At 41.7% G+C, this 25,062-nt stretch overlaps 1 protein-coding gene across 4 annotated transcripts in view; it reads right to left on the bottom strand.

The window, feature by feature from the left end:
- LOC127415186 (cytosolic acyl coenzyme A thioester hydrolase-like) overlaps positions 1-25,062 on the bottom strand; it is a 153,010-nt gene that overhangs the window by 69,136 nt on the left and 58,812 nt on the right. For all 4 annotated transcript variants that reach the window (XM_051653819.1, XM_051653821.1, XM_051653820.1 and 1 more), the window contains 3 exons: positions 20,640-20,731; positions 20,371-20,485; positions 16,581-16,667 (listed from right to left, as the gene is read on the bottom strand). In XM_051653819.1, coding sequence (XP_051509779.1) covers positions 16,581-16,667; positions 20,371-20,485; positions 20,640-20,731 — 294 coding nt within the window. The remainder of the gene's footprint in view (positions 1-16,580; positions 16,668-20,370; positions 20,486-20,639; positions 20,732-25,062) is intronic.

Below are 25,062 nucleotides of genomic sequence, written 5' to 3'. Positions count from 1 at the left end.
CTCCTTTCCCTGATGGAGGGAACGAGATGTTGTGTCAATGTAGTGACACTAGGGGTCACTCTTGGGAGCCCCAAACACCTCTGATTTTGAAAAAAGGCCAATGGGAATTGGCGAGTGGAATTTGCATGCCACTCCCCCAAACATACGGGTTTAAAAGGAGCTGGCTCACAACCACTCATTCAGGTTTTATGCTGAGGAGCTGAGACAAGGTCCCGGCCATTTCAGCCAGTAGTTCAGTATTATGGCAAGAGGGACACAAAATCTCATTCCCTCCATCAGGGAACGGAGGTTACGAAAGTAACCAGGACGTTCCCTATCTGTCACTCACTTGACGTTGTGTCGATGTAGTGACACTACGGGTCCCTATACGAAATGCCACAATAAGCTGAACTGTGTTACGTGGACTGGTGGTGCGAGACGGGAAGACCACTGTGTGCTTTGTAGCCAGCGGACCAGGCCATCACGTAACCTCCCCCAATGCTCTTATGAGCACCGAACGGTCCTTTGGGAACAAGTCAACTTGCCCAACAAATAGGGACAGGCTAGCCCAGCCGTGGCCGCTTTTCCTCTTTTTTCTCCCCAAAAAGAGTGGAATTTTGTTTACCAGCTGGGAGCCATAAATGTCTACTTTGATGAGGGGTGTCACTCCCAAGGGGAAGACACAGCGGAGACCACACCTCGCCTCGTGATTTTGTGTGGAAATACGTCACATGGTCTTACCGAGTCTTGTCGGAAGTATGTAATGTGGAGAAGTCCCATGGTAGGTCCTACCCAAAGGGGGAGGAGCTCTACAAACACGGTGACAAACACGGAGGAACCTCTGCCCAAGGAAGACGCAGTTTACTGACAGGGAAATGATTTAGCGGAAGATATATCACATGGGGTCACCTATGGAGAACCAGTGCATGTGGAGCACCTACGCCAGTACAGGACTCAGTTAGCACATGTACTGGTCCGGCAGCTAGTTTCTCCACAAACTCTTCTGCCACAGGGCTAAGGAAGAAAGTCATCCAGGGGTCACAACTTCTGAACACGACTGGGAGTCAAAAGCGCACGTCTTCACCTCAGGGGAGGGGAAAGGCGCTATGCACAAGCGGTACACCAGCTGTCCCGGAACTTACCTGCTCGTACCTGACAATACATGGGACGAGACCGGCTCAACCCGGAGATTGTAGAACCTCGAAAAAGGTGTTGGGTGTTGCCCAGCCCGCTGCTCTGCAGATGTCTGCCAAAGAGGCGCCATTGATCAGGGCCCAGGAGGCCGCCACACTCCTAGTAGAGTGGGCTCATAACCCCACAGGGGGCGGCACGCCCTGAGCGTGATATATGCCATCACGATGGCGTCAATGACCCAATGGGTGATCCTCTGTTTGGAGACAGCGCTCCCTTTCCGCTGTCCGCCAAAGCAGACAAAGAGCTGCTCGGAACTTCTAAAGCTCTGCGTGCGATCCAAATAGATGCATAAAGCACGCACCCAATACAGCAACGCCAAGGCTGGGTCTGCCTCCTCCCGGGGCAGCGCTTGCAGCTTCACCACCTGATCCCTAAACGGGGTCGTGGGAACCTTGGGCACATAGCCCGGTCGTGTCTCAGGATCACGTGAGAGTAGCCCAGACCAAACTCCAGGCACGTTTCGCTCACAGACAACACCTGCAGGTCCCCTACCATCTTGATGGAAGTGAGTGCAGTCAGGAGGGCAGTCTTCAAAGAGAGTGCCTTAAGCTCAACTGACTCTAGGGGCTCGAAGGGAGCTCCCTGTAGACCCTGAAGGACTACAGAGAGGTCCCACAAGGGGATGAGGCGTGGTCTGGAGGAATTAAATCTCCTAGCGCCTCTCAGGAACCTGATGATCAAGTCGTGCTTCCCCAAATACTTACCATCTACTGCATCGTGATGTGCCAAAATGGCAGCTACATACACCTTCAAGGTGGACGGGGACAGCCGCCCCTCCAGCCTCTCATGCAGGAAGGAAAGCACCGATCCGACTGCACATCTCTGGGGGTCTTCACGTCGGGAAGAACACCACTTAGCGAACAGACGCCATTTCAAGGCATACAGGTGCCTCGTAGAGGGAGCCCTAGCCTGAGTGATTGTGTCTACCACTTAGGTCTCTCGCGTCCCGTCCAAGGGCCAGATGTGGAGATTCCAGAGGTCTGGTCGTGGGTGCCAGAGGGTGCCCTGTCCCTGAAAAAGAAGGTCCTTCCTCAGGGGAATTTGCCGGGGGGAGGGGGGGCTGTCGCGAGGAGTGTGAGGTCCGAGAACCATGTCTGGGTGGGCCAGTAGGGTGCTACTAGGATGATCTGCTCCTCATCCTCCCTGACCTTGCACAGGGTCTGTGCAAGTAAGCTCACTGGGGGAAATGCGTATTTGCGTAGTCCCAGGGGCCAGCTGTGTGCCAGCGTGTCTATACCGAGTGGTGCCTCGGTCAGGGCGTACCAAAGCGGGCAGTGGGAGGATTCCCGGGAAGCAAACAGGTCTATCTGTGCTCGACCAAATCGACTCCAAATCAGCTGGACCACATGGGGGTGGAGTCTCCACTCTCCGCTGAGCGTAACCTGTCATGACCGCGCGTCCGCTGCGGTGTTGAGGTCGCCCGGGATGTGAGTGGCTCACAGCGACTTGAGGCACTGCTGACTCCAGAGGAGGAGATGGCGGGCGAGTTGTGACATGCAACAGGAGTGTAGGCTGCCTTGGTGGTTGATGTATGCTACCGTCGCCGTGTTGTCCGTCCGGACCACGCAGGGTGAGCAGTACTGCCAACAACCCGAGGCAGTTGATGTGCCAACGCAGCCACGGGCCAGTCCAAGAGCCGGCGACTGTGTGCCCTTTGCATACGGTGCCCCAGCCCGTCTTGGAGGCATCTGTCATAACCACGACGCGCCTGGAGACCTGCTCTAGGGGAACCCCTGCCCGTAGAAATTCTAGGTCGGTCCAAAGGCTGAAGAGGCGGCGACAGATCGGCATGACAACCACGCGATGTGTCCCGCGGTGCCATGCCCATCTCGGGACTTGAGTCTTGAGTTGCACCGGGGCAGGATGTGTTGAAAAGCCTCAGTCTGCTGCTTCACCACCGAGAACTGCTGGGCAAAGTCCTCGACGGTGTCGCTGAACAGGCCAACTTGGGAGATGGGGGTGGCAAGGAACCGCACCTTGTCAGCCTCTCTCATCTCGACCAGGTTGAGACAAAGGTGGCGCTCCTGGACCACCAGGGTGGACATCGCCTGCCCGAGAGACCGTGCCATGACCTTCGTCACCCGGAGAGCGAGGTCAGTCGCCGAGTGCAGTTCCTGCATCTACCCTCATGCAGCTCTTTTAGCGCCTTGGCTTGGTGTACCTGCAGGAGAGCCATGGCTTGCAGGGCGGAGGCAGCTTGTCCAGCGGCACCGTAGGCCTTAGTCATCAGAGATGATGTAAACCTACAGGCCCTGTACAGGAGCTTCGGGCACCCGTGCCAGGTGGCGGCGCTCTGCGGGCACAAGTGCACCGCAAGTGCCTTATCCACCTGGGGGATCACTGAAAACCCCCTGGCCGACCCACCATCAAGGGTAGTGAGAGCAGGGGAGCTGAAAGACCGGGATCGGGTATTAAAAGGTGCCCCCCATGATCTTGTCAGCTCCTCATGCACCTCCGGTAAGAAAGGGACCGGGGCGGGGCACGGCCGTGAGCGGCACTCTGGGCCCAGGAACCAATCATCAATCATGTCCATCAGCTCCGCGTCGGCCTGAGACTGGGTGACCATACCCGAAGGAGGAAGCCCAGCCGAAGCCTCCGCGTCAGACTGGACAAACCCGCTCTCCGATGCTGCAATCAAGAGCTCATCATCTTCCCGGGCTCTGAATAAGAGGCCGTCAGAAGTCGCCCTAAGACAAGCCGGCAGTCTCATCCGAAAGCCCGATTGGGGCAGACGAGTGTGCTGAGGAATGGGAGGTCTGTGGGGGGGTTACCCGGCGGAGGTGCTCCCACTGAAGTCCCCAAATCGCCCCCAGTGCTAACCAACGTGGCCTCATACCCGTAGGTATAAGGACCAAGGCGAAGAGCCGCTGGGGTGGCTTGCCCTCTTACAAAGGAAAGCCGCGACTGCAACATTGCCATAGTCATGTTCTCGCAATGACTCAACGCAATGAATTTCGACCGTGGCATGATTTGTGGTGCCAGATGGGCTGGTTTGGGTATTTATGTAACTGCTGATCTCCTGGGATTTTCACGCACAACAGTCAAAAACTGTGTCAAAAACAAAAAAATCATCCAGTGAGCTGCAGTTCTGCAGATGTAAACACACTGTTGATGAGATAAGTCAATGAAGAATGGCCACATTGGCTGACAGAAAGGCTACAGTAAATCAGATAACCCCTCTGTACAATTGTAGTGAGCAGAATTGGATCTTTGAATGCACAACATGTCAAACCTTGAGGTGAATGGGCTACAACAGTAATGACCAAGTCTGGTCCCACTTCTGTCAGCCAAGAACAGGAAGCTGAGGCTGCAGTGGGCACAGGCTCACCCAAACTGGACTGTTAAAGACTGAAAAAACATAGCCTGGTCTGATTAATTTCAATTTCTGTTGTGGTACACAGATGGTAGTAGGCCCACTGCAGCCTCAGTTTTCTGTTGTTGGTTGACAGAAGAGGAACCCAATGTGGTCTTAGGGGAAATAGAGCCGGCGTTCTCAACAGAGTAAGATGTCGTGCAAATCGACCCCGTTACCCAGTATTCTACTGGCAAATATTCAGCTGATAGCGTAACGTGTTTCATCAGAGGACATTGCGTAGAGGACATTGTTCCGACCAAAACAATACGGATCTACCCCAACCAGAAACCATGGATTAATAGCGATGTTCGTGCTGCACTTAATGCGCGGATCTCTGCTTTTAATTCCGGGAACGCAGAAGAGCATAAACAAGCTCTGGGCTCTGGGCTTAAACAGCTCACTGTGCAGCTGGATCCTGGACTTCCTGTCAAGCAAATGCCAGGTGGTTAGAATGGGCAGCAACATCTCCTCATCACTGACCCTCAACACTTGAGCCCACTCTTGTATTCCTTGTACACACATGACTATGTGGCAACACACAGCTCCAATACCATCAAGTTTGCTGATGATATGACAGTGGTAGGTCTGATCACTGACAATGATGAAACAGCCTACAGAGAGGAGGTGCACACTCTGACACGTTGGTGTCAGGAGAACAACATCTCCCTTAATGTCAGCAAGACCAAGGAGCTTGTGGTGGACTTCAGGAGAAAAGGCAGAGAACACAGCCCCATCACCATCAATGGAGCACCGGTGGAGAGAGTCAGCAGCTTCAAGTTCCTCGGTGTCCACATCACAGAGGAACTCACATGGTCTGTCCACACTGAGGCCGTTGTGAAGAAGGCTCATCAGCGCCTCTTCTTCCTGAGATGGCTGAGGAAGTTTGGAATGAACCACCACATCCTCACACGGTTCTACACCAGCACTGTAGAGAGCATCCTGACTGGTATGGCAATAGCCCACAACCGCAAAGCCCTGCAAAGGGTGGTGTGAACTGCCAGACACATCATCGGAGGTGAGCTTCCCTCCAGGACATATATACCTCAGGCAGGCGGTATCGCAGCATCAGGACCCGCACTAGCTGACTCCATGACAGCATCTTCCCCCAAGCAATCAGATTTTTGAACTCATGATCTCTCACGATCAATATACATCAGCACTGCACTTTATTAATCTTATTATCTCACACGGACTGTCATAAATTATATTCTCTCTTAACAACACACTGGCAACTGACTATCAACCGACAGCCTGAATGTCAATACAGCACATACAACCTACTGTATATTTTATATATACTATTTATATTGTATACTGTGTATTCTATATTGTGTGTATTGTATACTGTACATTGTATATTATTATTTGTATATTGTGTTGTGTGTAATTATGTGTATTTTAGATATGTAAATTGTGTTGTGTAAATCTGATGTTTATTGTAAATTGGTATATGTCTCATCACTGTCATGACTGCTCTGCTGCTCGGAACTGCACCCAAGACTTTCACCCACTGTTGCACTTGTGTGTTGTGTGACAATAAAAGTGATTTGATTTTTGATTTGACTTTTCCAGGGCTGAAATATTTTTTAATTTGCTGATATTTCCAGGTTTTCCATGACTGTGGGAACTCATATGATCAGCTTCATGAGATCCACTCAACAACAACTCTTACCCATGGTAAAATCACTGTAAAACTCAACCTCTCTTCACTTATTGATTTAATCTTTCACAGTACTGGCAGTCTGCATTTAAACATGTCTACAGGTGGGATATTACAGGGGCAAATTATAAAGAAATTAGTCAAATAACAGGAAAATTTGTGAACATCAAGTTTAACTACAACCTTTAATTATAAAAGGTGATGTGTGTAATTTCTGCGCCGCTAGTGTCACCAAACGAATTGCAAAAATGACTGTTTTCAGAAAAGTTTCCTGAACACTCCCCCTGTCTTTCTTTGGTTGTTACATAGTTTTGCCTCAAACTCACATTATTGGTTGAGCCACTGTTGCTCTTTTGGGCTGGTCAGGATGCTCAAACAAACAGAGGAATGTTTTTGATAGCCACAGAGCCACAATTTTAGACTTTTCAGTTAAATCAACCTACAAATGGCTGACTTATAGTTGACATTACATGCAGTATAAACTGGGATATGATAAATTGTTTTTACATTGAAAAAATTACTTCAACTTTATAGCAATGTGTAATGAGTGATACAAACTCCCATCCAACACTAAAACATAATTGTTTTAAATGGCACTGTTAAAAAACATTTACAGCCTGTGATAGATTTCACTTTCTCATCCCCTGTCCTTTCATTCTCTCACTTTATGACTCAAATCACTTTTAGCTACTTTATTATCTAACTTTATCAACAGAATACTGTACACTGTTTATGGCCTACAATTTTTTTATATATATATATATATATAGTACGTGAAACAGTAGGCATTAGGCAACAATAAACATTTCAAAATGTTGTATGCTACATTGTTGTCAAATATGGAAGCTGGATAATGCCATGAAATAAAAGAAATACAAAAGGCAATTCTGACTTTATATCTCACAACTGTGACTTTTTTCTCGCATTCCCCTGATTTAAAGTCACAGTTGCATAATCTAAAATCACATTTGTGAGATAGAAACTTGCAGTTGTCTGTTTATATCATAATTACAAGAAATAAAGTTGTAGACTGAGACATAGAGTCAAATTTTCCAGATATAAAAAAGTCACAATTGTGAGATATAAAATTGCATTTGCATGACATAAATTTGCATTTGCAAGATATTAAGTCTCAATTGTCTGTTTATATCCTGTAATAATGTTGCAACTGCGTAGTCAAACTAGCATTTGCGAGATATAAAGTCGCATTTGCATGATATTATGTCGCATGATATAAAGTTGCAATTGCAAGATATTAAGTTGCATGATAAAAAGTCGCATTTGCGAGATATAAAGTTGCAATTGCAAGATATAAAGTGTCAATTGTCCGTTTATATCCTGTAATTACGTTGCAATTGTGCAAAGTCAAAGTAACATTTGCGAGATACATAGTCGCAATTGCATGATATTAAGTTGCATGATATAAAGTCGCATTTGCGAGATATAAAGTTGAAATTGCTTGATATAAAGTTGCAATTGCAAGATATAATGTCGCAATTGTGAGTTTAAATCTCGTAATTATGTTGCAATTGTGCAAAGTCATAGTCGCATTTGCGAGATATAAAGATGCAATTGCATGATATAAAGGCACAATTGTGAGATATTGGGCTCCACTTTCATGACTGTGCGAAGAGTAGCGCTACAAGCAACGACCGTGCACTGCGTCTTATCCAATTTTCATGCGATTGCTAATTCTATATGCACAATTTTCGTGCAAGTGGGCGTGGGTGGGTGTGTGCGCGCTATCTGTGGCCATATGCATGCAAACTGTGGTTGTCTTGGATTATAATGAAGTGCCGCAAAGAGCAATTTGCTATTTTCCTGAGAAATAGGTCATTAGGCTAAGATGTCTGAGAACCGTGCCTATTCTCTGCGCAAAGTCCGAAACACAGTTCCTGCATTTGCAGTTCGAGGATTCCACCAGCAGAGGATATCAAAAAGCTATTGATCACTTTTAATACTAGCCATGAGTTGTGTGTCTGTAGATCAATATGATTAATTATACTTACCTTATTTTCCGGAATATAAATTTTTTCATCATCTGAAAGGTCCTGCAACTTATGGTCGAAGCAACTTATATTCATAATTTATACGTAACTGATGTCGGCCAGTGAAACACATGCGCATCAAAACAGGTGAAAACATCAGTCATTTTGAGGTCACCAATTAAGAATGTTTTGCCTTTACAAAGTACTTTATGCAACCAGTTTAAATATTCTGTCACCATAACATTATTGTTCTAACAAACTCTAGACCGCTGACAAACGCAACTCCTCACATACAGACAGACAGATTGCTTCGCTTTTAATTGACTATATCTCAATTCCAGTAGGTCAGAAGTTTACATACACTAAGTTAATTGTGCCTCTAATCAGCTTGGTAAATTCCGGAAAATGATGTCAAGCCTTTAGACAATTAGCCTATTAGCTTCTGATAGGAGGTATACTGAATTGGAGGTGTACCTGTGGATGTATTTTAAGGCCTACCTTCAAACTCAGTGCCTCTTTGCTTGACATCATGGGAAAATCAAAAGAAAACAGCCAAGACCTCAGAAAAAAAATTGTGGACCTCCACAAGTCTGGTTCATCCTTGGGAGCAATTTACAAATGCCTGAAGGTACCACGTTCATCTGTACAAACAATAGTATGCAAGTATAAACACCATGGGACCACGCAGCCATCATACAGCTCAGGAAGAAGATGCATTCTGTCTCCTAGAAATGAACGTAGTTTGGTGCAAAAAGTGCAAATTAATCCCAGAACAACAGCAAAGGACCATGTGAAGATGCTTGAGGAAACAGGTAGACAAGTATCTATATCCACAGTAAAATGAGTCCTATATCGATATAACCGGAAAGGCTGCTCAGCAAGGAAGAAGCCACTGCTCCAAATCCACAATAAAAAAGCCAGACTACAGTTTTCAAGTGCACATGGGGACAAAGATCTTACTTTTTGGAGAAATGTCCTCTGGTCTGATGAAACAAAATGGCCATAATGACCATTGTTATGTTTGGATAACGATGAGGAAAAAGGGTGAGGCTTGCAAGCCGAAGAACACCATCCCAACCATGAAGCATGGGGGTGGCAGCATCATGTTGTGGGGGTGCTTTGCTGCAGGAGGGACTGGTGCACGTCACAAAATAGATGGTATCATGAGGAAGGAAAATTATGTGGATATACTGAAGCAACATCTCAAGACATCAGCCAGGAATTAAAGCTCGGTCGCAAATGGGTCTTCCAAATGGACAATGACCCCAAGCATACCTCCAAAGTTGTAGCAAAATGGCTTATTGACAACAAAGTCAAGGTGTTGGAGGGGCCATCACAAAGCCCTGACCTCAGTCCATTAGAAAATCTGTGGGCAGAACTGAAAAAGCATGTCCGAGCAAGAAGGCCTACAAACTTGACTCAGTTACACCAGTTCTGTCTGGAGGAATGGGCCAAAATTCCAGCAACTTATTGTGAGAAGCTTGTGGAAGGCTACCCAAAACATTTGACCCAAGTTAAACAATTTAAAGGCAATGCTACCAAATACTAACAAAGTATATGTAAACTTCTTACCCACTGGGAATGTGATGGAAGAAATAAAAGCTGAAATAAATCATTCTCTCTAAAATTATCCTGACATATCACATTCTTAAAATAAAGTAGTGATCCTAACTGACCTTAGACAGGGAATGTTTTCTATGATTAAATGTCAGGAATTAAAATGTATTTTGCTAAGGTCTGTGTAAACTTCACATTTATACCCCTGTGAAACAGGAAGTCATGGCTGAACAACTGCATATTCCTAGTCACCCAGGTGTAATAAATAATGTAAAATATGAATGGGAATATACTTCAGATATATTTAACTCATAAGAATTTCTAGGGGAGCCAAAAATTGTGGCAAACGTGTTTTGGAGAAATGTTTTTATCTAATTATCTCATCTGCAGGTTTTCAGACTTCTTAGTGCAATGACCTATTTCTCAGGAAAAAGCAAATTGCGATTTGCGCCACTTTATTAACATACAATCCCACCTACGAAAATTGTGCTTAAAATTAGTGCATGGTAGTTGCATGTAGCGCTGCACACAGAACTGTGTGCAGTATGCTCTGTTTAAAAATGTCGGTTTTCTGGGTATTCCATGCATATGGATAATTATCAAACTGTGCACAGAATACATACTACTGTATATACTGCAGCAATAATAAGTATGGTAGTATGCTCTGCCATACAATGCAAACATAGCCTAACTTTAGGGATGTGTGGAAATTTGAGATGCAGTACAGAACAGGAAGTAGACTGATGCTCTAGGTGTCACTTCAGGCTGGCAGTTGCCATCACTTGCCCAAGGAATATGGGCTGATGTAACATTTCTGTTCAATGCCCCTGATAAAAAAATAACAGTCAACAGGAAATCAACATGAATGACACCATTTACTCTCTTAATACACATTCCTGGTCATACTGCGCAATATTCTAAAGACAAAAATCTTTGTCTTCATAATCTTTCATCAAAATGTATTAACTTGCTCCGCCTCTGAAACAACTTGAGTTACCGCTTGAGTTACAACCAATGGATGGTGTGTTACAGGAGAGGAGTAGTCCTCCACAACTGACTGCAAACTTTAGTATGTAATGGCCACTTTTCACGATCCAATTATGTTTGTTTCTCATTGAATATCCTATTTCACTCTGAAATATGTCACATTGCAGAAGTAAAATGGGTTACCTATGTCTTTTCATGTTGACATTTAACCAGCTTATGATAGTATTCTGGGATGGCCAGCAGCGAAACTGGTTTCCACTAGTCTGTTGGTTATCCTGGGAGACCAGCTAAACCACCTAACCACCTTAAGGCTGGTTTTCTCTTATTTCAGCAGGGTTGTTAAACTATTTACATTTTCCTTAAACATAAAATGTATAAAAAAGTCTAAAAACTTTGTGTTTTCATACTCAGTCACAACAAAACCATTTCAGTCTAAAGAAACTCTCTCCACAATATATCTGCAATATGATTTGAAGGAAAACTTCATGCTAAAACTATAATCTAGGAGAAGACTATTACTCCTAGATTAACAGACCAATTTTTTAGCTCTCTGTACCAGCTTTTCTCCATTCCACTCCAAAACAACAAACAATATTGAGCCCCTGAGAAACACAACTCTCAAAATCAACCATCTGATAGGGCTGGATAAAGAAAATGACTGTTGCATTCCTCTTTTGAGCGAACTTCTATAAAACACTTCAAATATACCCATGTGTATGTGTATATGTATGTATGTGTATAATTATTTTTTATTATTATCTATGTCTTGCTGCTGTTTTTGTATTGTTTTTGTATTGTTTTACACTGGAAGCTCCTGTCACCAAGACAAATTCCTTGTATGTGTAAGCATACTTGGCAATAAAGCTGATTCTGATTCTGATTCTGAAATATGGCCCTCATTCCAAATGAGTGATGATGTACCTGATTCTTCTTAGAACTGTTTAAAATCAGACAGTTGGTCTTCTTTGTTAGTACACATTATTCCAAAAGAAAAACAATATAGAAAAATCAGTAAGTAAAAATGTAAAAAATAAAAAATAAAAACAATATTGCTTGTATTTGTACAACCCCGACTCTGAAACTGATCTTGAACCAATACTCAAATAGCTATTTAAGCATTGCTTTAGGCCCATAGCAAACTCTACAGAAGTATATAAACACAAGTACCATATATGCTATGTAAGCCTAGCGGTTAGCAGTGTTGTGAAAGCTACTTTGAAACTGTAGCTTCCAAAGCTGCAAGCTAGTCTTAATTTAAAGGATTAGTTCACCCCAAAATATTAATTATTTCATTATTTACTCACCCTTACATTGTCTCAAACTGGTATGACTTTCTTTCTTACACGGAGTTCAAACAAAGATATTTTAATGGAGATGATGTCTGTTGGTCAATACAATGCAAGTGAATGGTGACCACATTTTCAAGCTCCAAAAAAGGACATAAAGGCAGCATAAAAGTAATCCATCAGACTCCAGTGGTTTAATCAATGTCCTCTGAAGCGATCAAATCGTTTTTTGGTGAAAACAGACCAAAATGTAACTCCTTTTCCATTGTACATCATGCTACTGCAGACTGTAGGCACGGCCATGAATTCAAGCTTGATGACAAGCTTGATGCATGCGCAGAGCATAAGATGGCGCTAGGAAGTGTAATCGAGTTTGAAATCATGATTGCCAAGGTGACTGCTGATGTCCAGATTTATAACTAAAGGGCAAGCACAACACTCTGTAATAAGGTGTTTTGCATTAATTTCGGTGGTTCGTAACAGCGCGCTTGGGCGAACTTTTAGGAAAAATTCTTACCGGCTGCTAAACACCTTCTTACTGTCATTGGCCCAAATCATCGGTAGGTGTGACCTAAAGCTCCACCTACTTTGAGCACAGCTAATTTTGTTTACCTTGTTCAGTCAGTCAAAATCAGTCAACATGAACACACCGGCGTCTAGAGTTATTAGCAAACTGGTGCAAATTGACCTACATTTGTACGATCGTTCATGTAGAGAAATTTTCCATGTCATGTGAATTTTTTGTTTTGGTTAATTAGTCTTTCAAAAGGAATCAAATCTACTCAAATACTCTCAAGTGATCTCTCAAGTGACTCAAACTGATCTTTGCAGTAGTATCAGTATTATCATAAATTACAATAACAGAGTTTAACCTGCACATATTAATTAGCATGTTAGCACATTAGCGTCATGAATTCACAATGTAAACAAGACAAATTAAACATTTTCTACTGCATATATATTTCTTTAAATCATCGAGTGGTTAAAACAACTTCTTTTACTGACTTCATGTGAAGTCTACTCACAGAATAGGTTTTACTGAGCGTCCTCATATTTAAATGCTCCTCTAATCGCCTCCCGCAGCGGTGTGGCTGGTGTCTGAATGTTTGCAAACAGCATACCGTTGCTTGGCTGTTTAGTTATTTAACGTATTATCTATGAAAGATTCCTTTTGGAGAAGCAGACTGTACAGTTTATACAGACATCTTGCAGACACAGGATTAAATCCAACCAGATACATGATGATACAGAGAAATTCTCTCATAAAGGATAAGAGAAAATGTCGGTTATGGTTGCAGACGGCTGTGGTCCATGGATGAACTGGAATTCTAAATCAGTTAATTGTGTCTTCTGTTCCTGTGCAGAAGCTTAGCAGAAGAAACTTGCACTTTGCTTGTACTGTACAATGAGTACAGATGAGTGCAGATAATCTAGGAGAAGACCACTACTCTAGCAAAATTACCGACCTGTTTTATAGCTCTCTGTACCAGCTTTTCTCCATTTCAAAAGTAAACAACACACAATATTTATCCCCTAAAAAATGCAACTCTTAAAGAGAGTCAACCAACTGATGTAAAGAAAATGACTATTGCATTCATATTTTAAGCAGACCTTCTATTAAAAACCAAAGCGGTTTAACCTTCTCTCCAGATGCGTGATGCTAAAATTGTCATCACTAGATCCTGAGATTTTTCTGCAAACTGTTAAAAATAACTTTTTTATTTGTATTTATATTAATCTATTTATACATTAATTTTATTTATTTTGTATTCATTTTTGCCTTTAAAGTCAACATGAACTCAAAATGAGTCATACAGACTTCCTTTATGATATACTTTTTAACCTTTATTGGAGCTTGGCAGTATAAATAATTACCCACTTCAGAAGCTTGGACAATCTACCTAACATCTTCTACTGTGTTCCTCAGAAAAGAAAATGTCACATAGGTTTAGAACACCATGAGGGTAAGTATATGATGACAGAAATTTAATTTTGGGGGAATTATACCTTTAAATCATGTACTCTACTGATCACAAGACATGTTTTAGCTTGAATGCAGAACTACATATATTAGTAGTACAGAGCAGAGCATTCATGCATGAGTTATTATATTACATTAATTATTCTGACAATATATAAAATGATTCTCTCCCCTGACATCGTTTCTCTCTGGCTCCTCCCTTTTCTCTTTTTTCAACCTCTCATTACTCACATTATTATTATTATCACTATTTATTCCACTTTCACCATTCTTTCTTCTTACATACATGTAATAAGTCTGTGCATGTTGTATAGTGTGCATGTATGTGTACATGCACATAGCATAACAGTTGTATAACTTCAAGTGGCAGGTTTATGCTCTGTAATCAAATATGTTTTTTTTTATTTAGATATAAAATAAGTCCACTTTGGAGACATTTTCGAGATCAAGAACCAAAATGAAAATTCTCTCATCATTTACTCACTCTGATGTTGTTCCAAACCTGTATGTCTTTCTTCCGTGGAACAAAAAAGGAAAGGTTTTGAAGAATGTTCATGCTGTTTTATTCCATACAATGAAATTTGATGGGGACCAGGGGCTGTCAAGTTTTAAAATGGACAAAAACATCATACAACTACCATAAAAGTAGTCTATATGACTTGTGCGCCACAGTCTTCTGAAGCCCTCTTATAGCTTAGTGTGAAGTGACACAAATTTCATATTTCTCTGAAAATTTTCCCATCTGCCATGGCTCTCGAATGGTTCACAACATGTTTTACATCAATAATGCCAAACGTTAGTGGTTCTTGTGCATCTCATTACAGATAGTGACATGTCAAGTAGGCAAATATGTGCAAATATGCACATATTGAAATCACACAAAAGAGATTTGAGATCTATGTCTTAGGGGAAGAGATTCAGAGAATAACAACTTCAATTTTGGTGCTTTTATGTCATTTTTGGAACTTGACAGCCCCAGTCACCATTCAGTTTCATTTCATGAAAAAGAGCAGCTTGGACATTTTATTATACATATCTTCTTTTGTGTTCCACAGAAAAAAAAAGAACGTCTTCGAAACACATGAGGGTGAGTAAATGATGACAGAATTTTCATTTTTCGGTGAATTATCCTTTTAAGGGATTGTGCTGCTGATGTTCTTGTGTTTATGTGACTCATTCAGGTCAGTGAGTCGACTTCTCGCCGTGCATGTATGTATGGGGGTGTGAATGTTACAGAAAAAAAACATTACAGCCTTGATCCAATAGCCCCTTCACTCCAGTGAGAGTGCGGCCCTCAATCGGGAGAGCATCTATGATGACTAAAAATGTGTTGCCACAAGGTGATAGATGGCCAATATATGATATAGGCTAGTATAATTGAAGAACATAAACAACATAGCTGATATTAAATGAACACAAAATGTACTAAAGATTCTTTAAAAAATATTGGAAAACAGAAAATGCACATTATACATTGGCAAGGCTGTCAATAGATTTTGGCATTGAAACAAAGGAGAACCAACAGTTCTGGCAATATGCTTGGCAACCATCTGGCCATTTTGATATAATCGACAGATGCTGATAAAGTCAAAATGGGCAAATATTGGCCAATTAATCGATCTCTACTTAAATTTCATGCACATGAGCATTACAGCTCTCTGACTATAATGCATTGGGCTAGTTTAAACTGTAGTTGTAGGCTTTATTTAGGGTTGTATGAGAGCACATGGTGATGACATTTGTACAAACAAGTACAAATGGCAGCTAATTTCTGTTAAAAGTGAACGTGAACAAAGTGGAAGTATATAGATGTGAGCGCTTGATGGTGAAACGTTTTGTCAGAACTGTTCAGAACCATCTAGATAATAATAAAAAATAATATCAGATTCAGAATCAGAATGAGCTTTATTGCCAAGTATGCTTCCACATATAAGGAATTTTTCTTGGTGACAGAAGCTTCAAGTGCACAAACAATACAACTCTGACTAAAATGTCCAGTAAAACGTCAGAATAATCAAAAACCGGGAAAAGATTATCTGGTATGTGCTGCCGAATGTTCAGCAGTTCGTCCCTGGTAAAACTGATTGGAACAAACAAAAACAACTAAAGAATTGGAGTGCTCCACACCGAGGCGACCATCTGCGGCGCAATCTTCACTTTATGAGCTCCACTAATAATCGTAATTATTCTTTTTTTTTTTTCTCTCCCCTTTTCTCCCCAATTTGGCATGCCCAATTCTCAATGCACTCTAAGTCCTCGTGGTGGCATAGTGACTCGCCTCAATCCGGGTGGCGGAGGACGAACCTCAATTGCCTCCGCGTCTGAGACCGTCAATCCGCACATCTTATCACGTGGCTTGTTGAGTGCGATATCATGGAGACATAGCGTGTGTGGAGGCTTCACGCTATTTTCCACAGCTTCCATGCACAATTCACCACGCGCCCCACCGAGAGCGAGAACCACATTATAGCGACCACGAGGAGGTTACCCCATGTGACTCTACCCTCCCTAGCAACTGGGCCAATTTGGTTGCTTAGGGGACCTGGCTGGAGTCACTCAGCACGCCAATCATAACTATTCTTGAATTTCTTACCTCCATGTACGAAGCCATGCAGCGTGCAATCTGACGGGCAGACGAGATGGATCAGACTTGACTGACTAAATCCAACAGTGTAGGGCTCTATGAACCACACACAAACATGTACAAACACAACAGAAAAGAGAAAAAAGCTTAAATACACATCAAACACTGTCTGTCTCAGCTCAGTAAACTTAAAAAATAGTGCTTTGGTAAATACAAATTATTAGATACAAAATCCAAATTTCTATTTCTAATTATGAGATACTAAATCATAATAATAAGATGCTAAGTCACAATTTTGAGATACTAAATCATAATTATGAGATGCTAAATCATTATGAGATGATTTTTTATCTCATAATTTTGACTTTTTATCTCATTATGACTTTTTATTTAATATTTTGACTTTTTATCTCAAAATTATGACTTAGTATCTCATAATTATGACTTAGCATCTCATAATTTTGGCTTTTTATCACATAATTGTGACTTTTTATTTCATAATTTTGACTTTTTATTAGGGCTGCCAGAATGAACGTGTTAATGCATGCGATTAATTAAAAAAGTTTAAAGTGTTCATTTTTCTTAATAGCATTTACCATTATTAGAGCATAAACACTGGTATGAAGGGCGGAACCTTTGTAATGTGTCTGCCCAGAGTCATTACACTGGTGCACACACCGCAAACAGACACACAACAGCGGAAGAGCCCTTCTACCAAGAGAGCCTACAAGCTTAGCATAAAATATCATAACGCGGGAGTCCCATAGACATTCTATGGGCGGTACTGTCATAACACGCTAGTTGACTGTTATGCTCTCTCCTATGATGGAGCCGCAGAGGTTGTTATCTTAGTAAATAAAAGAATCTCTGACAGCGCTTCCCTGTCAGTGATAAAACTATGGAGAGAGGAGCTCTTAGTGCTATTTGATGTACAAGACAAGCCCCGATGGGACTTGTGATAGAAATTAAGTATTTTTCAGACAAGTTAAGGTGCATTTTAATTATGACAGAAGCATATCAAGTCTTAACCATCACCAAAATGCAGAACGAGATGTGTTTGTTTACAAGCGCTTTTCATGGTGTGTTCAAAGTGGCATTGACAGCCTGATGCAAATCATGAACGCAGCTTTACGACTGCTGTAGGAAAGCAGATAGCCACAGCCTACCAGCAAATTAATATTGTGGAGGATGAGAGTTTAAGAGATTTGTTGTCCATTGCAATGAATATGCAACCTATGTGGAGATTTGTTCTTTCAATTAGTCAAACTTCCAATTAGACTTTTGGAAAGTTTAATGTTACTTGAATTGGTGATATTTTAGTGCATTCTATCTTTATACTGTGGAAGGCTTTGTTTGGAAAATGTTAAATAAGCATTATATTGCTACATATTGTTTTGTTTTCTTTCCTTAGATGAAAATAAACGCATTTTGAGAAGAAATGAATTGTATACACTGATGAGCCAAACCATTATGACCACCAGCCTAATATGCTTTTGTCCTCCGCGTGCTGCCAAAACAGCGCTGACCCACTGAGGCATGGACTCTACAAGACCCCTGAAGGTGTCCTGTGGTATCTGGCACCAAGACATTAGCAGCAGATCCATCAAGTCCTGTAAGTTGCGAGGTAGAGCTGCCGTGGATCGGACTTGTTGGTCAAGCACATCCCAAAGATGCTCAATCGGATTGAGATCTGGGGAATTTGGAGGCCAGGGCAACACCTTGAACTCTTCATCATGTTCCTCAAACAATTCCCAAAGAATGTGTGGAGTGTGGCAGGGCGCATTATCCTGATGAAAGAGGCCACTGCCATCAAGGAATACCATTGCCATGAAGGAGTGTACCTGGTCTGCAACAATGTTTAGGTAGGTGGTCAACCTGACATCCACATGAATGGCCAGACCCAGAGTATCCCAGCAAAATATTGCCCAGAGCATCACACTCCCTCCACCGGCTTGTCGTCTTCCCACAGTGCATCCTGGTGCCATCACTTCCCCAGGTAAACAGCGCGCACATACATAGCTGTCCACTTGATGTAAAAGAAAACAGGACTCATCGGACCAGGTAACCTTCTTCCACTGCTCCAAGGTCTAGTTCCGACGCTAGCGTGCCCATTGTAGGCACTTTCGACGGTGAACAGGGGTCATCATGGGCACTCAGATTGGTCTGCGGCTACGCAGCCCAATATGCAGCAGGGTGCGATGCTCTATGTGTTGTGACACATTCCTCCCGTAACCATCATTAAAATATTCTGTGACTTGTGCCACAGTAGACCTTCTGTCTGTTCAGACCAGAAGGGATAGCCTTCGTTGCCCTCACGCATCGATGAGCCTTGGGCACCCAACACCCTGTCGTCGGTTTGTCCCTCCTTGGACCACTGTTGGTAGGTACTCACCACTGCTAACCGTGAGCACCACACAAGCCTGGCCATTTCAGAGATGCTCTGACCCAGGCATCTGGCCATAACAGTTTGGCCCTTGTCAAAGTCACTCAGGTCTTTACTTCTGCCTATTTCTCCTCCGTTCAACACGTTGACCATGAGAACTGATTGTTCGCTTACCATCTAATCTACCCAGACCTTGACAGGTGGCCTTGTTAGGAGATGATCAACGTTATTCACTTCACCTGTGAGTGGTCATAATGTTTTGGCTCATTTGTGCATAGTGTAAAATTTCAGCACTTTAAAAATATGCGATTAATTGTGATTAACTACAAAAACAATTTGATTAATTGTGATTAAATCATGATTTTAATCGACTGACAGCACTACTTTTTATCTCAAAATGATGACTTAGTATCTAATAATTATGACTTAGCATCTCATAATTTTGGCTTAATATCTTAAAAATGACTTTTTTTCATAATTTTAACTGAGTATCTCATAAATATGACTTAGCATCTCAAAATTATGACTTAGCATCTCACAATTATGACTTTTATCTCATAATATTGATTTACCAAAACACTATATATACATTATATATATATATATATATATATATATATATATATATATATATATATATATATATATATATAATAATTTTTTTGAGGCGGAACTCGGCTTCCATAATAATAAAGAACTGTGCTATGTGTAACTGCATGATATCACCCAAAACCCCTCATCTTAAAAAATAAATAGGAAACGTGTTAAAAAAAAAAAAAACCCAGAATGCATTCTTTGTGCACTGATATTTGACAATTTACTTCATAACACTTTCAGTGGAAAAAAAATTGACATACCTTTTGTGTGCCTATCTGTGCAGCATTAGAGTTAAATAACATAAAATGAAATCAGGGTGACATGTCATAAAACCTTGACTGACAGAAGCTTCAAACAAACAGTTCAACCACTCACAAAACTAGTACCAGAAAGTGCCATTGTAATACCATTGTTCACTGTAAATTGTGTCAAATAACCTAAACATTGTACTTGATGAGGTACTTGATTTAAAATGATAGAGCCAACCTAAACACAGATGTTTTTAAGAGTCAAAATAAAAAACATTTAACAAATTTAACAGTATGTAATACTAAAAAATTAGCGTTAACATCTAAATTAATTGATTTTCATCAAATGATTTTATCCACATCAAAATGTTACTTAGAATCACTGAATCAAAATGACTACATTAGGTTACACACACACAAAAAAAAAAAAAAAAAATTAAGGGTCACTGAACACATTACAATCACATGCAGTCATGTGATCAGTGTGTCTCGTTCTGAACAATGATTTCAGTTCAAATGAATTTCACACATGGATTTTTCTAGTGTAGCAGTGAGTGTAATGGCGTGTTACCTGGAAGAGAGACGTGTGTGATGACCTCACCGTTCCTCTCTTTTGTCTCCAACCGCTCTAGTTTCTGAGCCTCATATCTCTTTTTACCTGCTTCCTCCTGCTCTGGGCTGGAGTACTGTGATAGATACAAACACACTTTAGCAAACATATGGATATATACACACACTGTATATAATTTTGTAAACTAGACAAATTAAAAAAATGTGGCTTAATCCAAACTTTGTTATTATGTCACAAAATAAATTATGTTCCTTGATGCAAAGACTTACCTCAATAGGAGGAACTTCAATGATTTTAGCCACATTTTGAAGAGAGAGGGGGACATACCATAGCGTTGCCTTGTTGGTCCATTTTTTGGCTCCTACAAAACAAAGTGATTGCCTCATTATAGATGGAGTCAAGACTAGCCTCTCCAAAACTCAGACCTAAACCAAGACGCCTAACATGGACAACTTTGACCAAAATTTTTTTTCTTAATAAACAGTATATTGATTTTTATCCTGTTTTCTCCCAATTTGGAATGCCCAATTCCCACTACTTAGTAGGTCCTCGTGGTGGCACGGTTACTCACCTCAAACCGGGTGGCAGAGGACAAGTCTCAGTTGCCTCTGCTTCTGAGACAGTCAATCTGTGCATCTTATCACATGGTTCATTGTGCTTGACACCGCGGAGACTCCCAGCATGTGGAGGCTCATGCTACTCTCCGCGATCCACGCACAGCTTACAATGAACCACACTGAGAGCAAGAACCATTAATTGTAACCACGAGGAGGTTACCCCATGTGACTCTACCCTCCCTAGCAACCGGGCCAATTTGGTTGCTTAGGAGACCAGGCTGGAGTCACTCAGCACACCCTGGATTTGAACTCGTGACTCCAGGGGTGGTATTCAGCGTCAATACTCGCTGAGCTTCCCAGGCCCCCCTTAATAAACAGATACTGAAAACACATGAACACATCTGTCATATCTCCATTGTAGGGTAATGAAAAGATTTACATTCTAAAATATACTGGAAATAGACTGTGGTTTTGTCTGACACCATAAACCAAGGCCTATGTTTGAGTAAAATGAACATTTTTGTTTTATTCTATAAACTACTGACAACATTTATCCCAAATTCCAAATAAAAGTATTGTCATTTAGAGCATTTATTTGCAGAAAATGACAATTGGTCAAAATAACAGAAAAGATGCAGTGTTTTCAGACCTCAAATAATGCAAAGAAAACAAGTTCATATTCATTTTTAAACAACACAATACTAATGTTTTAACTTCAGAAATCAATATTTGGTAGAATAACCCTGATTTTCAATCACAGCTTTCATGCGTCTTGGCATGCTCTCTACCAGTCTTTCACATTGCTGTTGGGTGACTTTATGCCACTCCTAGCGCAAAAGTTCAAAGCAGCTCGACTTTGTTTGATGGCTTGTGACCATCCATCTTCCTCTTGATCACTTCCAGAAGTTTTCAATGGAGATTGGGCTGGCCATGACAGGGTCTTGATCTGGTGGTCCTCTATCCACACCTTTATTGGCCTGGTTGTGTGGCATGGAGTATTGTCCTGCTGGAAAACCAATCCTCAGTGTTGGGGAACATTGTCAGAGCAGAAGGAAGCAAGTTTTCTTCCAGGATAACCTTGTACATGGCTTGATTCATGCATCCTTCACAAAGACGAATCTGCCCGATTCCAGCCTTGCTGAAGCACCCCCAGATCATCACCGATACTCCACCTGGTCATCTAATGGTTAGACGGAGACCTGGAGAGGCCTACAAGCCACAGTGTCTCACACCCACTGTGAAATTTGGTGGAGGATCAGTCATGATCTGGGGGTGCTTCAGCAAGGCTGGAATCGGGCAGATTAGTCTTTGTGAAGGACGCATGAATCTTTTTTGTTATTTTGACCAGTTGTCATTTTCTGCAAATAAATGTTCTAAATGACAATATTTTTATTTGGAATTTGTGAGAAATGTTGTCAGTACTTTATAGAATAAAACAAAAATGTTAATTTTACTCAAACTTGAACATTGAACGTTACATTTATATGGCGCTTTTCTGATACTACACTCAAAGTGCTTTACACAGTGAACAGGGGACTCTCCTCAACCACTACCAGGGTGCAGCATCCACCTGAATGATGCGACAGCAGCCATAGTGTGCCAGTATGCTCACCACACACCAGCTATTGGTGGAGAGAGTTATAGAGCCAATTAATGGATGGGGATTATTAGGAGGCCATGATTGATAAGGGCCAATGGGAGGAATTTAGCCAAGACAACGGGGTTACACCCCTACTTTTTACGAGAAGTGCCCTGGGATTTTAATGACCAAAGAGAGTCAGGACCTCGGTTTAACTTCTCATCCGAAGGACGGTGCCTTTTTTACAGTATAGTGTCCCCGTCACAATACTGGGGCATTAGGACCCACACAGACCTTTGCTGGCCTCCCTAATATCACTTCCACACACCTCCAAACACAAACCTATAAATGGTAAATATATATACAATGCATCCGGATAGTATTCACAGCGCTTCACTTTTTCCACATTTTGTTATGTTACAGCCTTATTCCAAAATGGATTAAATTCATTATTTTCCTCAAAATTCTACAAACAATACCCCATAATGACAACGTGAAAGAAGTTTGTTTGAAATCTTTGCAAATGTATTAAAAATAAAAAACGAAACAAATCACATGTACATAAGCATCCTGTTTCCACTGATCATCCTTGAGATGTTTCTACAACTTGATTGGAGTCCACCTGTGGTAAATTCAGTTGATTGGACATGATTTGGAAAGGCACACACCTGTCTATATAAGGTCCCACAGTTAACAGTGCACGTCAGAGCACAAACCAAGCCATGAAGTCCAAGGAATTGTCTGTAGACCTCCGAGACAGGATTGTATCGAGGCACAGATCTGGGGAAGGGTACAGAAAAATTTCTGCAGCATTGAAGGTCCCAATGAGCACAGTGGCCTCCATCATCCGTAAATGGAAGAAGTTTGGAACCACCAGGACTCTTCCTAGAGCTGGCCGCCTGGCCAAACTGAGTGATCGGGGGAGAAAGGTCTTAGTCAGGGAGGTGACCAAGAACCCGATGGTCACTCTGACAGAGCTCCAGCGTTTCTCTGTGGAGAGAGGAGAACCTTCCAGAAGAACAACCATCTATGCAGCACTCCACCAATCAGGCCTGTATGGTAGAGTGGCCAGACGGAAGCCACTCCTCAGTAAAAGGCACATGACAGCCCGCCTAGAGTTTGCCAAAAGGCACCTGAAGGACTCTCAGACCATGAGAAACAAAGACTGAACTCTTTGGCCTCAATGGCAAGCGTCACGCCTGGAGGAAACCAGGCACCGCTCATCGCCTGACCAATACCATCCCTACAGTGAAGCATGGTGGTGGCAGCATCATGCTTTGGGGATGTTTTTTCAGCGGCAGGAACTGGGTGACTAGTCAGGATCGAGGGAAAGATGAATGCAGCAATGTACAGAGACATCCTTGATGAAAACCTGCTCCAGAGCACTCTGGACCTCAGACTGGGGTGAAGGTTCATCTTCCAACAGGACAATGACCCTAAGCACACAGCCAAGATAACAAAGGAGTGGCTCCGGGACAACTCTGTGAATGTCCTTGAGTGGCCCAGCCAGAGAGCAGACTTGAACCCTATTGAACATCTCTGGAGAGATCTGCAAATGGCTGTGCACCGACGCTCCCCATCCAACCTGATAGGGTTTGAGTGGTCATGCAAAGAAGAATGGGAGAAACTGCCCAAAAATAGGTGTGCCAAGCTTGTAGCATCATACTCAAAGACTTGAGGCTGTAATTGGTGCAAAAGGTGCTTCAACAAAGTATTGAGCAATGGCTGTGTATACTTATGTACATGTGATTTTTTTTTTTTTCTTTTTTTGTTTTTAATAAATTTGCAAAGATTTCAAACAAACTTCTTTCACGTTGTCATTATGGGGTATTGTTTGTAGAATTTTGAGGAAAATAATGAATTTAATCCATTTTGGAATAAGGCTGTAACATAACAAAATGTGGAAAAAGTGAAGCGCTGTGAATACTTTCCGGATGCACTGTGTGTGTATATATATATATATATATATATATATATATATATATACACACTACCGGTCAAACGTTTTGAAATACTTGACCGAAATGTTTCTCATGATCTTAAAAATCTCTTGATCTGAAGGTGTATGCTTAAATGTTTGAAAAATAGTTTTGTAGACAAAAATATAATTGTGCCACCATATTAATTTATTTCATTATAAATCTAAAATAATATATAAACAAAAAGTTTTTGAAATTGATGACTTGGACCAAATAATAAAGAAAAGCAGCCAATAAGTGCCCAACATAGATGGGAACTCCTTCAATACTGTTTAAAAAGCATCCCAGGGTGATACCTCAAGAAGTTGGTTGAGAAAATGTCAAGAGTACATGTCTGCAAATTCTAGGTGACTACTTTGAAGATGCTAAAATATAACACAGTTTTGATTTATTTTGGATTTTGTTTAGTCACAACATAATTCCCATAGTTCCATTTATGTTATTCCATAGTTTTAATGATTTTACTATTATTCTAAAATGTGAAGAAAAAAAAAAAATATAATAAAGAATGAGTAAGTGTTTCAAAATTTTGACCGGTAGTGTGTGTGTGTGTATATATATATATATATACACACAC

The sequence above is a fragment of the Myxocyprinus asiaticus genome, chromosome 24 (genome assembly GCF_019703515.2).
Source record: "Myxocyprinus asiaticus isolate MX2 ecotype Aquarium Trade chromosome 24, UBuf_Myxa_2, whole genome shotgun sequence".
In the NCBI taxonomy this organism is placed as follows: Eukaryota; Metazoa; Chordata; class Actinopteri; order Cypriniformes; family Catostomidae; genus Myxocyprinus; species Myxocyprinus asiaticus.
The sequence above is the reverse complement of the archived record's forward strand: the minus strand, read 5'-3'. Positions and strand labels throughout refer to the sequence as shown.